Source organism: Branchiostoma floridae, chromosome 15 (assembly GCF_000003815.2).
Source record: "Branchiostoma floridae strain S238N-H82 chromosome 15, Bfl_VNyyK, whole genome shotgun sequence".
Lineage (NCBI taxonomy): Eukaryota > Metazoa > Chordata > Leptocardii > Amphioxiformes > Branchiostomatidae > Branchiostoma > Branchiostoma floridae.
The window spans coordinates 9,877,949-9,892,492 of record NC_049993.1 but is presented as its reverse complement, the minus strand read 5'-3'; the positions used below and the strand labels follow the sequence as shown (position 1 = coordinate 9,892,492).

Below are 14,544 nucleotides of genomic sequence, written 5' to 3'. Positions count from 1 at the left end.
ACACGCCTTTCCTCTTGGGGTCAGAGCTTCCAGAGCTTTCATGTATTGTAAAAACTTATATTCTTTTAAAACAATTTCCTGTTCTACTGTATATACAAGAAGAATCGTAAACCATAGCCAAACCTGGATTCAGCAACTAGTGAAGAGACAGGAATAACAGATATTGAGGACAGGTGGTTGCTCCAGAGTAGGGTTAACCAATGGATGTAAAAATGAATGGAATGTTTTTTTCCAATTATTCATTTGTTAAGCTCAATTGTCTAATGATTTTGTTCATTTTTTGTTTTCTTTGTTTGTTTCAGGGCCAGAGGGGTAAACAGCCACGACCAGGCAAGAACAGGAGACAGAAAATGAAGGGAGGGAAGAGAAGATGATAAAACAAACGTTTTAAGGGTTTCTGTACATTTTAAGGGGGACACAAATATCATCATTTTACATGTTACTACTCCTTCTATGGTAAGTAAAACTATGACTGTCATGGACACTAACTGCAGAATAAAGACACAGAATACTTCAATGTGTGACAAACTCCAACAGTGTATTTCATTGAAACCTTTACATGACTGTGTCAAACAGGCTACATTTAAACTCTACTGTAAAAATCTCCTTGTTTTCTTGCCTATTGTCCAGCCATGAAAATTATACCTGCTTCATTCTACCTCCACTCCCGCTTCAAATAATAGGTAGGAGCATAAAACTTAAAAGGTACAGTGATCAGGCAGGAATTTAGGCAATTTGTTTTCACTTCAACCCACATTTTGTATAAAGTACTATTCAATAGAGTTACATTTTCATACATAGGGTGTATATACACGCACAATAGTTCAGCAAAATGTACTTTTATGTATATCTTCGTTTGGCAGTTTACATGGATTACTTAAACCCACACCTTCAGCACAAAATGAACACCGATGTGTGGAAAGCAGAATTCTGTGGTGCATGTTTAAGGCACTTTCTGTCATCTGTACAAGGACAAAATGTACTACTAAACAGCTCTTTTTTTTTAGAATTAAAGTGACATCTGAATCAAAAATAGCACGGAAATTATTTCTACATCAAGAAAAACTTCACATCCATAATGATATTGTCTGAAAGACAAGGAGAATTCAATATGTACTTCAGTTTGTATAACTCAAGGTTTGGTTAAGCCTAGCTTCTGAGTTCCTGCAGTGCCATTCTCAGTCAGCAGAGGTCCTCATACTGCTGGTCTCTATGTCCGCAGTGCTCATGGCGAAGATTGCTTTCAGATCCTGTAAAATACAGCATACGACACACTTCAGTAAACTTACAGATAGAACAGGATGAAAATGAACAGAAGATAAATATTGAAGAACTTTGTAAGTGTGGCGCTGATCAGGGCAAGTGGTCATGGCAAGGCCAGCAGACACAAGATGGAGAGTCAAAGGTTTGACTCCTGGTATTCCTGGCTGGTTGTTGTGTCCTTGGGAAAGGCACTAACTGGTAAAGGAAAGTGATTTTAATCCAGTTTTAGCTCACTATAGAGCTAGTCTTCTTCCACTGGTCATGACAGAGACAACAGACACTCACTCACTATCTGGTTTAACGTCTGTTGTTCCCCATCCCTACACTATGTACAGTATTCACAGGTTCATTGTACTGTGGAAATTCCCCTAGCTCTTTTCGACAAGCAGACTGCAATTCTTTCCAAGAATCAAACTCACGGCTTCTAGTTCCAGAGGCAAGGCCCCATTAAAGGGGCATTCCACTCCAGAAGGGAGTCTTGTTTTCCAATAGATAATGTGTCAATGAATACATAATCAGCCGAATTTTGTGGAATTCACCTTGGGATGAATTACGTGATGTGTACAATAATGACACTCACTAAACCCATGCAGACCCTACCCATGCATTCCCTATACGCATAGACACTCTGTTTATCATACATATTTTTGGAATAAATGAGGTACGCTAAGCACACCGAGAAGGCAAATTGCTCATAAAATAGCAAAGAATACAAGAACAAGACGAGATTTCTTAGCGAACCTGAAATTAGTTTTGTAACCTTATCTAAAAGTTTTGCATTGTATTCAGCCATAGGATTAACTCAATTAGAGGGTGCTTGGGGAGTTTAGTAGAAGACTGAATGCTTTTGAGGCATGTGGAGCAACTGGGTACTTTATCGTATAATGTGAAGTAGTATGCAGTTATCACTTCCAAGAATTAATATCTTTCGGAAAATAACACTCCCGTGTGGAGTGGAATGCCCCTTTAACCTCTGGACTATGCATGCTACTTACATGTAACATGCTTTTTTTCATTTCACCCATGTGTAAATAGGTACCTGACTTAGCTTGGGGAGGTTAAAGACAGCCATCTTTTTCAAAACAGTATTTATTTTCCTTATGGTTTCTTTTTATTAGCCCATAATGACAGTAACTGTAAATCAAGTAACCATAATATTCTACAGAGGTCATCACCATGGTTACTCACCGGCTGCTTGTATCTCAGGGTCATGTGCAGACAGTCCTGCATGATGGGATGTTCCACTAACACCTTCAGGGGGAGGGTCTGTGTCTCCCCTCCCTCCAACTCCTCAAACATGGTCTCCAGTCGCTCCTGTAGGAACGCAAAACTTGTTGATCTATTCTGTCTCAAAGTGTTTGAAGAAAATATATACAACAGTAACAATCATACTGCTAGTATTTTGGGCCGATGCAAGCCCAGTCAAAACAGAATATGTCTTTAAAACAATGAAGTTCACAGTTGAACAAAGTGTTCAAGTTGTTTCAGATACATGTACTATCTTTTCAAAGAACAAATGATGGCCTTCTTATTTACACCCCAAAGGAGGGAAGACATCAGTGTTGGTTTTGGCTTGTCTGTGTGTGTGAGAGTGTGTGTGTTACTAGAAAGAAAGTTTGTGTCATTTATGCATGTGTTGTGTTTATGAGCATTTCTGACATTCATGTTATACATAATGTAGTACTTACATACACTTTGTACATGCTCTGAGTTGTTATTTTGCCTGAGGCACTGGAAGGGTCAAAAAGTCGTATGGGGGTGAAGTCTGATTTCAAATTCTACTTGAATCACATACAACCTTAAAACTTTGAGAAGGGGATCTTGCTGTAACACTGAATCTGTGGCTGTCCCCGATGGTGTGTGTAATTGTCACGTGTTTCTGTCCCTGTGTGTGTAGTACGTACGCATGTATGTATGTGTGTGTGTGTGTGTGTGTGTGTGTGTGTGTGTGTGTGTGTGTGTGTGTGTGTGTGTGTGTGCATTTCTCCACATCCCATTATACACAATGCTCTTTACCCTTGAGAAGGGGTTCTTGGGGTCAGCAGTGACACTGAACCTGTGGCTGTCCCCGATGGTGCTCACGCCGTGGTACAGAACCTTCAACAGAGCCTCCAGCGACACCACCGCCTCCACTGCGCTCTCAGGGATCCCCGCTGCCTGCATGCCGCCGTCTACGGGTGCGGCTGCCTCCTGCCGATCCGACGCCAGGGCGGTCAAAGCCTGCGAACACACATCATGATGGTTATCAAATGATAGTTACTTTTTTTACATCATGAGCCATACCCTAGGAGGCAAGAAATTCAAACTGCTGTCAGCACTGTGAACTACTAGTGTGAGGGACCAGTGCAAGTGTTGAAACAAGAAAGCTTCTGAAAAAAGCTGGCCGGTGCGTGTTTTGGAAAAAGCCTGGATGTTAAACAAAATCACATGAAAAAAGAGTTTTCAAACATCGAACTACTGAATTGGTCTGTCTTCTTTAAAAAAACATTACATGAGATTTGTCTAACAAAGAAAAAAAATTTTACAAGTGGGGTTCGAACCTACGATCCACGGCTGCAAATTAAAGCAAATCGCTATATCCACCCAGCGCGTAGACCGCTCGGCCACGCTAACTACATTGCGTAATCGTGCGTATATAAGGGCTATAAGAACAGTTTGGTTAAATTGACCAATCCATGCATCCATTCATCCATGCAAACCAAACCGTTGACAGTTGAACGAATGCCTTCTCTTACCTCTAAGCCGGTGCTATGCACCGGCAAAAATTTTGGTACATTTTGCCTATCAAAAGAAGATAGAGATTTGTTGTGTTTCAAATACCTTCCAGAGGTAGCTAGAAACATAACCATTAGAATATATGCCCAGCTGCAGTACTGTACATTCATTCATTTTCACAGTATGTGTGGAAAGGGGTGTTTTTGCAGTGTTTTAAGATCATGTCCCAAAGGATTGTGGCACAAAACATGTATTCATAGAGTGATGATGGAGGGGCATGAAAATAAAATTGCAAATAGTTTAAGATTAATAGTTTCTCACCTGAGTGAGTTGTTCAGTCATCTTGGTGTCCGGCAGGCCCTCCGGAGTCTTCTTTGGGAACCTGGGCATGTGGGTCCCGCACGCCACGCTCAGCGCTCGCAGAAAACCGTCCTCCGCGTCCGGAACTACAGCAAAGTACATCAGCTGGGAAAAGAAGAGGCTGGGTTAAGGACCTTGCGAGGAGCATGACTCAAAAGTTGAGGAAACAAAAAGATACTCTTGGTTGAAAATGGGCTGCTACATGACTTGGCAGAACTCTTAACGCTTAGTGGCTGTCATCTGTGACACACCATTGAAACTCGGGTAGTACCAAATAGAAACATACACCATATGAACAGATACTCAATTAACTGGATATGATTTTGGAAATGGTCAGATGATTCGGGTAGCAACCATTTCCAAAATCATATTCAGTTGCTAGAGTAACTATTAATGGCATGTATAATCTGCAATATGAAATGAATGTGACAGCCACTATAGCTAGTTCTACCCTTTGTACTGAATAGATTATCAGATACAAGATCTAACTAAAGAAAATGACCTAAGTTAGAATGACGTGCTTTTATTAATTTCACTCACCATGCTGATGTAGTCCAGGGTAGGGGGGCTTGTGCTGTAGTCTGCGAAGAAGTCGAAGAATGTGTCCCTCAGGTTCCCCAACCGGTCGTACGGTTTGGGCTCCGACGGGTTCTCTGGGGAGGGGGGCCGTGACATGCCCTTGAACCACAAGTCCACCTGGTAGGGCAGGTACAAAAACAGCAGTGTGAGACCATATGTAAAACACTGGTGTGAGGTGAACTAAACTATTTGTAATTGATAGATAGCATGGATATCACACAAAACATCTGTTCATTTAATAAGTTTTTGTTGTTGGTGACTTGCCTCCAGTCAAACCTGTAAATATCAAGTTCTATGGGTCAATTGTTCTATGGCTTTCTACAAATTTTTATTGGTGGAAAATGCAGTACTTAGTATCATGGCTTAAAAACTTAAATTGTCTCCCATACACATGACATGACTGTCAAGCCTTTGAACCAAAAATGCATGCCCGGCTAAAAGCCTGGCAGACAACTTGTACTCTCCTACCTGGAGGTACTGCTGCTTAGTGATGGTGCTAGAACCGCCCGCAACCGCCTTGAACCGGTCTAACGTCTCCAGCAGCTCGGTTTGGCTGGGCGTTGGCCAGGGTTGCGCGGCGGCGAGCAGGAACTTCCGCCAGTCGATGTACTCCGAGTCTGGCGCCAACATGACAGTCATCTCATGGAGCTGTGGAGGAGAAGGAAGAATTGTGCTGCTGATAAACGTCATTTTAATTGTGTGATAAGAAAGGAAGACTAGTACTGTCTATGTATGTACTCAATAATAGAGATCTCTTAAACAAACCAAATCAAATAAAGATTCACAGACTAATAATGAATGGAGCACGGATATCATGAGTACCTGATGTAGAGTTATCCCCATCCACACATCCGGCAGCAGCTCTTCACCATGCTGGAGGAGGATACATTCTAAGTAAATTCATACGCATGCAGCATTGGGCATATATTGTACATTTCCTACACATTTCAAAAAGACTGTTACCCCTGTCCCTGGTGCTGAATGACACAACAACAATACTGGTGCCCCTGTCCCTGGTGCTGAATGACAAACCAACAATACTGGTGTCCCTGTCCCTGGTGCTGAATGACACACCAACAATACTGGTGTCCCTGTCCCTGGTGCTGAATGACCCACGACATGTGGTCCTGTCCTGGTGCTGAATGACATACCAACAATACTGGTGCCCCTGTCCCTGGTGCTGAGTGACACACGACATGTGGTCCTGTCCCTGGTGCTGAATGACAGCTGTGTAACTTACAGGCACCCGGTCATATAATCTATTCCATGGTATCTTTATGGTTTATGCAACAGTGTATGTTGTTGAGACTCACCATGAGAGCTGTCAGGTCCTGAAACAGGTCCATGAAGGCTTTGTTGGAGATCAGGCCAGACGGGGCCACCTTGATGAACTGTGTGTGGACAATGCAGAAAAGACATAATGTAAAAACTAACGTCTGGGTGTTCCAAGCTTGTAATGTCACTGGTACGTCCACTGTTCTCAAAAGACATGTCAGACTCTGTAGTTAACATCAGATATCAAGTTTACTTGCAGAAGACAACATTATTCCTTGACAAAGACTACTTCCATTTGTCAAAAATTATTTTTTTATGTGTTGGATGTTACAGTTTAGAACCTTGTTTTTAACTTCAATTAATAATGATAATAACTTTATTGCAACTTCATGCCCGAAGGTAACAAAGTAAAGCCATGGTATACAAAATTGCATTGTGAACATTGACAAATGAAATGTAGTTCATCTTCCACTGCTTTCCCTGAACAGTATTTACATGTTCTCTGGTCAACAGGCAGTTTTTTGTACATGCCCCTTTCTAGACGGTGTGAAACATTCCGTACCTGATTAAAAAGGTTCTTGAGCTGGATGATGGTGTACACATCCGGCTGGGGCTGTTCCACTGGGGCGGGCCGCGGGGGTGGGCTGGGCGTGCGGAACACTTTCCGCTCCTCGTCGATCTGGAAATCCTCCTGTGACATACCGGAATACTGCAGGGTGAGTGGAAGCGGCAGTTTCCACGTGGATTGTTAGTAAAGACAACAGGGAAATGTTGCAATTGTTAGACCACACCAATTTTCAGGTTTTAAAAACTGTCATAAAATAAAGATTTTGACATGAAAACAGAGTCTGTATCTTGGTTAACACAGGTTCAGAGAGTGAATAAAGGCATCTTCAACTTCTCACAATCCTCTGTTTTGATCTCTGACATCTTGCTAAAACACTTTTTTCTTCTATTCAAGTGTCACAAACCAAGGGAATAAGTTGGTGCAGCAAAAACACTCAGTCTATAAGCACACAGCATACTATTTTTTAACAAAATTCATAAAACACAATGAGTATCCAATGTAAAATCTTCTGCTGACATTTCTGTGCCCTTCCTTGGGGTAATAAGAGGATCGTGACAGACGGTCACAGAAACATCAGCAGGTGACTATACAAAATGTGTACTTTTGTGTATAGAGAATTTCGTTAGCCAGTAGTTTACAGACCTAATTGCTGTGGCACACTTTGTATTAGAGAAACTTAATGGTGTGTCGATGAAGGTTAGACATCCAGATAACTGTTTCCAAAACCATATCCAGTTGCTTGAGTACTGTAAATGCAGAAATTTTTGCGGTGGATTAATGTTCGCGGTTTTCGCGGTGACCACTTCACCGCGAACTTAAAACCACCGCGAACATTTTTCTATTATGGTATTAGACTGCAGTCTATGGTGTTACCGCGAAATTAAAACCACTGCGAAAAGTCCTTTTTCCCGCTACCGCGAAATTAAATCCCCGCAAACTTAAATGCATTAACAGTAACTGCTTTTTTGCGGAGCTTGCTGGAGGTCCCACATACCTGGTATAGCACCAGCTCCTGCTGCACCTTCTCTCTGTGTTCGATGGCATCGCGTACGATGTCCGTCAGGTGGTCGATGGCGGCCATCTCGCGCAGGAAGCGGGCCCCGAGCCAGTCCTCCATGTCGCGGTATGTTCCCTCGGACTTGGCCTTCAGGCTCTGCAACATCTGCATGGCCTTCAACTTGATCAGCTCAAACCTGTGAACAGCACAGAAGAAATAATGTATCAAGTATTTATCTATAAATCAGTGCTCAAAATACTTTTTTCAGCTAGGTTGCCCAGGCGGCAATCTGAGTCAAAAGCCAAATCAGCTACTTGATATCCATTAGCTTTTCTTCCAGTGTCATGTAACTACTTAATTATGTTTTATCTTAGCAAGATATAGATACAAAATAAAGCTTATGGATGTAGTTGGGGAAAAAGCAACTGCAACTGCTTATGCACTGCACTACCTAGGTTTAAACTTAAGTTGCGCCAAGAAAAATGTGGTTGCATTTGCAAGTGTGCAAGTGGGTATTTTGAGCTTGCATGTACCATAATGACACAAAATTAAAACCAAGACAAAAACATGACATTGTGAACCGGTCTTACCTGTTCTTGAGCCGTGCCTCCTCCTCGTGAAGAGCCCCGAAATACTCCACCCTCATCTTCTGTTTCACCTCCTTCATACGAATGTCTTCTGGGCTCTCCTCCTCAACTACAGGGAGAATAAGGGTACAAAACTTTTCAACATAAAGTTCTGTTATCTGTAGTTTTATACACACTTTTTAACAAGGATTGCAAAAGAAGCTTCAAATATGCAAATCCAAGAGACTCAGTGTATAACAAATACAACATTGTATCATTTGAAAAAGGTTTAAATCGTTCATGTTAAAACTTTGTTTGCACCCAACACAATCTGAACAGTTTTTAAGTTGAACCATGTAAAAAACAATAAATGTATGTAATAGTTTTAATACATTGACATGTCTAATATTGATATTGATTGTTATTCTGTCCATGTGAAAACCTCAGTTTCGTGTGTCTGTCTCTGTTAGCAATTTGTAATGTGACCAGAGGCTAGTAGGGCAGCCCTAGCTGTGCATCAGCTCCAACTCTCAGAAAAGGCGCTTTCTGTACAGGATGTCACAGTTGTGGAACAGCACCGGCAACAGTTAGCAAGTATTGGACTGTAAATATTGACTATGCTATGCTATGCTATGTATTGTCACTTTGTATGTCTCTGTATGTTTTCAACTGTACGTAATATGTAATGTGTAAATATGTATGTGACCACAGGTAGAATAGCCTCTGATGAGGCTAATTGTGGATCAAAATAAACTCAACTCAACTCAGCCGAAAAGCCAAACCAATAAATGAATAAACCTGAAACTGACCAGGTTCTGGCTCAGGTTCAGGTTCAGGTGCGGCACCCTTCCCCTTCTTCCCGCTCTTCTTCTTTGTCTTGGTCTGCGCCTCCTTGGCTTTCCGCTCTTTCTCACGTTCTCGCTCCTCCGCGGCAAGACGTTCCGCCTCCTCCTCGGCTTCTCGGGCAGCTTGCTCCGAAGAAATCTTCAAGACAAAAGGTTTAAGACGTTTGTAAGACTAGATACTGTATAGTTAATCTTTTCATGTCTAAGTTGCATGAAAACTAAGACCTCAAGAGGTTTTTGAATGCTTCTATAAGTGATGCACCAAGTGATAAAATTTGCAATAAAAACACTAAAAAAAAAACTAAACTAGATGTCAGTCAGTCAGTCATTTAATCTTTCCACTGTCTAAGAAAAAGAAGTCAAACCCAACAAGTTACAGTTTGGAGTTAGCTTTTTTTTTTACTAAGAGACTAATATTGCACATTATTTGGCTTGCTAGGATACAGTGTTTGATCACATTTGCAGATTCTAAAACATTTCTATATTGTTGCGACTCAGAACTGAGTTAGTGTTTTAAACAATCTTACTTACCAAGCCATTGACAGCGTGGATACCATGGGCATAGGCATCAAAGATCAGCTGTAGAAAGAGATGTGTAATGTACAAATTAGCATTGCATTCATTGCACTCAAGAAAAGTGAATATATTGTAATGACATGAATCAGCCAGGTGACGTTGCCTTACCCTCTCGTCAGGGTCCAGGGGTGGGGACGGACTCTCGATCTTGTCTTCCTTCTTCCCTCCTTTGCCCTTGGCTGCTTTAGTCTGTCCGGACTGAAGGTCGGCAGACCGGGGGCGGCGGGGCACCAAGGGGATCCTGGGATGGAAAGAAGGATGGATGAATGTGCATACACATGTATCTAAGTACATTTTTATACACATGTATCTACGTACCATACACATGTATCTACGTACTACAATACACATGTATCTACGTACATAATAATTATACACATGTTGTATCTACACAATATATCTCAACTGGGAAAGAAAAGCCCTCTGCTGAGTTTTCATACATATCTTTCATTGTTCTTATTTTCTGCTTTTTGGGCCATTTCCATGCATTGTATATTGAGGTCCTTAAAGAAAATGTTTGCACCTTCCAACATGATCATTGACTTCTGGTAAATGCCTTGAACAAAGTTGTGCTTTGTGCAATCTTGGTGATTTGTTTGTTTGCATGCAACTCAATGATTGTAGACAGAATTGAAGACAGGGCACAACTTTCCAACTTTCTGTCCATTGGTGAGATAGTCCTTCTACATGTCGTATACAACAGGATCCCGCATAACAAACATCCTCAGTTGCTCACCTTGGCCTGTCATCCTCCTCCCCAGCAGAGTCATCCCCCTTTTCCTCCTTCCCTTTCCTCCCCCTCCCAGCCTTGCTCTCAGGCGAGGCGGGCGGCTGGGTGCCGGTGTCACTGGCAACACTCTTAGCCTGGGATCCAGGCCTCTCTGTGGGCAGCAGCTGGGGAACACAGGAAAATAAAAAATTTACATAATGTTCAAAGGTCATTTGGTTGGTACAGAAAATCATGTTTCTGGACTTTTGAGACACTTGGCAGGGTGCAAAATGAAAAGACTGCAAATACTATTGCCTTGTATAGTCTTCTGAACAGGATTCTACAGATGGAATTGGCCTAGTCCCTGAGAACCTAACAATGCTCCAAACATGCAAATGTTACCATGATCATTTCTGTCATCCTTGGTACTATCAACTGTCCTGGTAACCATCAAACTTAGCAGTAGCAGTATCACAGTGTTCCAGATCAGCGTTTCTTCTTTATACATCTTATAACTTAGACTATAAGCCAGAATTATACAAAAGAACACATTCAACACCATGTACCTCGACAAGGGAGCAACAAAAAGTGGCCACTATGGCCGGGGCCTCTATGGAAAGGTGTGACTGTATGTCAAAATCTCGCAGCATCTGGGTGGGATTGCGCCCCCAGGCAGAATCCCAGGGGATTGCACCCGAGAGTGAGTGGCCTCGCATTGGTCCCAAGGTTCCTTGCGCCGCAGGCAGAGCTCGCAGGGGGTCTCCAACCAAACAACCGGAGGCAAAACACCGACTCTCTCGACCCACCCTCCTCTCCCTACCCCTGCCTTGGTTCTCGCTGCGGCCTGGGTTCTTCGGGGCCCATCAGAGTTCCTCATTGGTCTTCCATTAAACTCTGAATCCGGCCAATCCCTGGTGTGGTGTGTCTTATTGGTGTAATCACAGGGTGATACGTACCTCAACAAGCGGAATGCGGACATACTCCTCCTGCAGTTCATCAGGAATCTGCCCCTCCATGGCACGGTAGTAATCCTTCAGCAGGCGGGCTGTGTCCTGGAAACGGTCCACCTCGACCTGACGGGGGAGGAAAGAAATTATTTTCCTTAAAGTCTCTTGTTTTTCCAAGGAGTGTTATAGTCAGTATGTTCCAGTTGGTCTTAAAACTTGCTTGTATCAATTGATTATGTTAGCAGTTACAATGAATGACTGTAACTTTCACAATTTGAGCCAACAAAATAAGGAGCTCAATTTCAGATTCAGATTTGCATTGGAGCTACTATGATTGTGATTTTTGTATCCCATATCACACTTTCTGATTGCTACACCACACCACCCTGTATCATATGTATACTTGTATGATGTATATTGTGTTTTGCTTGAATTTTTGAACAACTTATAGTAAAAATAAGAAGCTATTGAATGAATTTTGTAAAGACAACTTAATTTGTTGTTTTTTTCCTTGAATTTCACCACAAAAAAAGGCTCATGGAGCCACTCATGCATTTTGGGTTACAGTACTGAATTCTGAACTTCAAGACAGATGTTTCTTAACCCTTGTCTTAAAACGTTTTCCCCTGTCTTAAAATGTTTAACAATCCAGGAGGCATGTGCTGACCTGCATGAGAGTGATGTACTGGTTGGTGAGGGTGCCCAGATGGTCCTCCAGCCACCCCTCGTGCATCACATTGGAACGTTCCGTCTCAGCCTCCTCCTTCCTGGTGTCACAGATGTCCCACAGACGCTCCTTCAGGTCCTGTTAAAAACATACAGTTTCTTCAAGTTTCCTTACTTTTCACTTTTAAATCCTTGGGGTAGCCTTGATATCCCTAAATAGAAGTTTGTGGGACCGCGTAGTGCAGTGGGACCATGTTCGGCCCGTGACCGAGAGGTTGCGGGTTCAAATCCAGCTGCTGAGTTACCAATCTTGTGCCCTTGGGAAAGGCACTTTACATGGCTTTCCTCACTTTACTCAGGTGAAAATGAGAAAATGGGCCGTCCCTCGGATAGGACCAGGGCTTTAGCCAGCTCAAAATTTTTTTCCGTCAGCCAATTACAATCGTCGCGAAAACCGCGAAAATTAATTAGAAGGACTGAACTGAGACCTTGAAAAATGCCAAATGCCAATTCAGTTCACTACCCATCCCACCCCCACCCATAGTAAAAAGGCTAGGGTCAGCAGATTTCTGTAGGGTAGGTGAGAAAACAGGAAGCACAACATTTTATTCCTTGGCCTGAGGTATTGACCAAGCTCAAATTTTAAATCATTTGAAATTGAAGTGCTGTCTTTGAATGAGCCCTGAGATTCGAATTGTGCTCATCACGTACAATCTTAAACGGGCATCACTATTTCTGGCCTGTTTATAACTGTGTCTTCTTCTTCTTTCATACTGCCTAGCCTCAATTTTTTGAGATTATTGGCAGACTATGCATGGGTTAATTACAATACAAGTGACTGGTACAAATAGACATGGGAAAATGAAGGAAAAATGCTAAGGGAAAATGCTCGTGTCTCGTCAAGTGATAGTCAAAATCCTCAGTCACATGACAAGAAAACTACAAGATCTTGCCAGGTTGAAAGACAGACAGAGTGCATCTCAAAAGCTCCCTTAGTAACAAGCACTTGTGAAGTTGTCTAAACATTTTGTTGAAAGCATGTTATCTACATGATTAGGCCTCTACTGGCCATACTGAAGTTTCCTTACGTCGACTCTCTGGTGCAGTTCGGCCCTGGTGTCTTCATCCTCCCGCATGTCTTCAGGAATGTTGTTATAGTCTTCCTGCCAGTGGGACAGGAACTCCTGCTTACCATCAGGGCGCTTCAGGTACTTCTTATAGTCTTCCCTAAGTAAATACACAGGAAATATTTGACATTTTAGTACATTTTAACTCAGGAATGTTGTTATAGTCTTCCTGCCAGTGGGACAGGAACTCCTGCTTACCATCAGGGCGCTTCAGGTACTTCTTATAGTCTTCCCTAAGTAAAAACACAGGAAATATTTGACATTTTAGTACATTTTAACTCAGGAATGTTGTTGTAGTCCTTCCTCCTGCCAGTGGGACAGGAACTCCTGCTTACCATCAGGATGCTTCAGGTACTTCTTATAGTCCTCCCTACACAAGGAACATAGAAGTACTTAGTAATGACTTGTGTTAAATTTTGTATTGTTATTGTTAAATTAGTGGTGTTCAGCACCAAGGACATGGCCAACTCACAGTAAAAGATCAGATGATGTTCCCTTAGATAACATTAATTCCATCAATAAACTGTTCCCAAAGATTTACTGTTGTCCAGCCATACCAGATAGCATACAAGAGTTCAGGACCGAGGAAAGGACCTACTTACACTAAAATATAGTAGATGATATCAAATTGATATCCATAAACTGTACACAAACCAATACCTAACAGTACACAGATGTTCGGGACCAAAGACAGAACCAACTTACACTAAACTATCAGATATTTTTCTGTAGTACTGTAAATGCATTTAAGTTCGCACGGATTTAATTTCGCGGCAGCGGGAAAATGCAGTATTCGCGGTGGTTTTGAATTTGCGGTAGCGCCATCCCGCGAACTTATTTACAGTACTATACTGTGGTCGCATACTGTACTTATTCTATAACTATTTGCGGTGGTTTTAAGTTCGCGGTTCAGCAAAAACCGCAAATATAAATCCACCGCAAAAGTTTCTGCATTTACAGTATCATTAACTTATCCATTAACTGAGATCTTCCTGAAAATGTACACAGACCAATACCTATATACATACCTGGCGGCATACAGATAGCGAATGATTGCCTCCCTTTCCTCGCGCAGCTTGTGGAAGATGACTTTACTTGCTCCTACGTACGTGCCTTCCACAGTCTCCCAGTGGGGGGACAGGATTTGGGCCACCTCCTGTACGTTTAAAAATAAAAAGAATTAAAGTCCTTTCCAAACAACATGGTGTGTAGGGTGGTGCCTATCTCTATTTTCTTTGCCCTTGTGCCACACACACAATTTTGCAGAATGGATAAACAATTCTGCTAGGGACTTGGCAAAGAATTCTACATTTTTGAAAAAAAAAGATCAACCAAAAATGATGGCCCAGGC

At 42.1% G+C, this 14,544-nt stretch overlaps 1 protein-coding gene across 8 annotated transcripts in view; it reads right to left on the bottom strand.

The window, feature by feature from the left end:
* Positions 1 to 517: 517 nt before the first annotated feature.
* Positions 518 to 14,544, bottom strand: part of LOC118431361 (sperm flagellar protein 2-like) — a 36,442-nt gene continuing 22,415 nt past the window's right edge. For 3 of the 8 annotated variants that reach the window (XM_035842485.1, XM_035842490.1, XM_035842491.1), the window contains 18 exons: positions 13,155 to 13,293; positions 12,068 to 12,205; positions 11,410 to 11,526; positions 10,481 to 10,638; positions 9,853 to 9,985; positions 9,700 to 9,747; positions 9,133 to 9,307; positions 8,348 to 8,453; positions 7,755 to 7,953; positions 6,755 to 6,901; positions 6,231 to 6,308; positions 5,740 to 5,790; positions 5,386 to 5,565; positions 4,879 to 5,034; positions 4,300 to 4,443; positions 3,280 to 3,483; positions 2,452 to 2,577; positions 518 to 1,250 (listed from right to left, as the gene is read on the bottom strand). In XM_035842485.1, coding sequence (XP_035698378.1) covers positions 1,179 to 1,250; positions 2,452 to 2,577; positions 3,280 to 3,483; positions 4,300 to 4,443; positions 4,879 to 5,034; positions 5,386 to 5,565; positions 5,740 to 5,790; positions 6,231 to 6,308; positions 6,755 to 6,901; positions 7,755 to 7,953; positions 8,348 to 8,453; positions 9,133 to 9,307; positions 9,700 to 9,747; positions 9,853 to 9,985; positions 10,481 to 10,638; positions 11,410 to 11,526; positions 12,068 to 12,205; positions 13,155 to 13,293 — 2,371 coding nt within the window. In that variant the 3' untranslated portion in view covers positions 518 to 1,178. Of the gene's footprint in view, positions 1,251 to 2,451; positions 2,578 to 3,279; positions 3,484 to 4,299; positions 4,444 to 4,878; positions 5,035 to 5,385; positions 5,566 to 5,739; positions 5,791 to 6,230; positions 6,309 to 6,754; positions 6,902 to 7,754; positions 7,954 to 8,347; positions 8,454 to 9,132; positions 9,308 to 9,699; positions 9,748 to 9,852; positions 9,986 to 10,480; positions 10,639 to 11,409; positions 11,527 to 12,067; positions 12,206 to 13,154; positions 13,294 to 13,347; positions 13,427 to 14,221; positions 14,350 to 14,544 lie in introns of all 8 variants that reach the window. The other 5 variants (XM_035842489.1, XM_035842492.1, XM_035842488.1 and 2 more) reach the window with 4 other exon arrangements.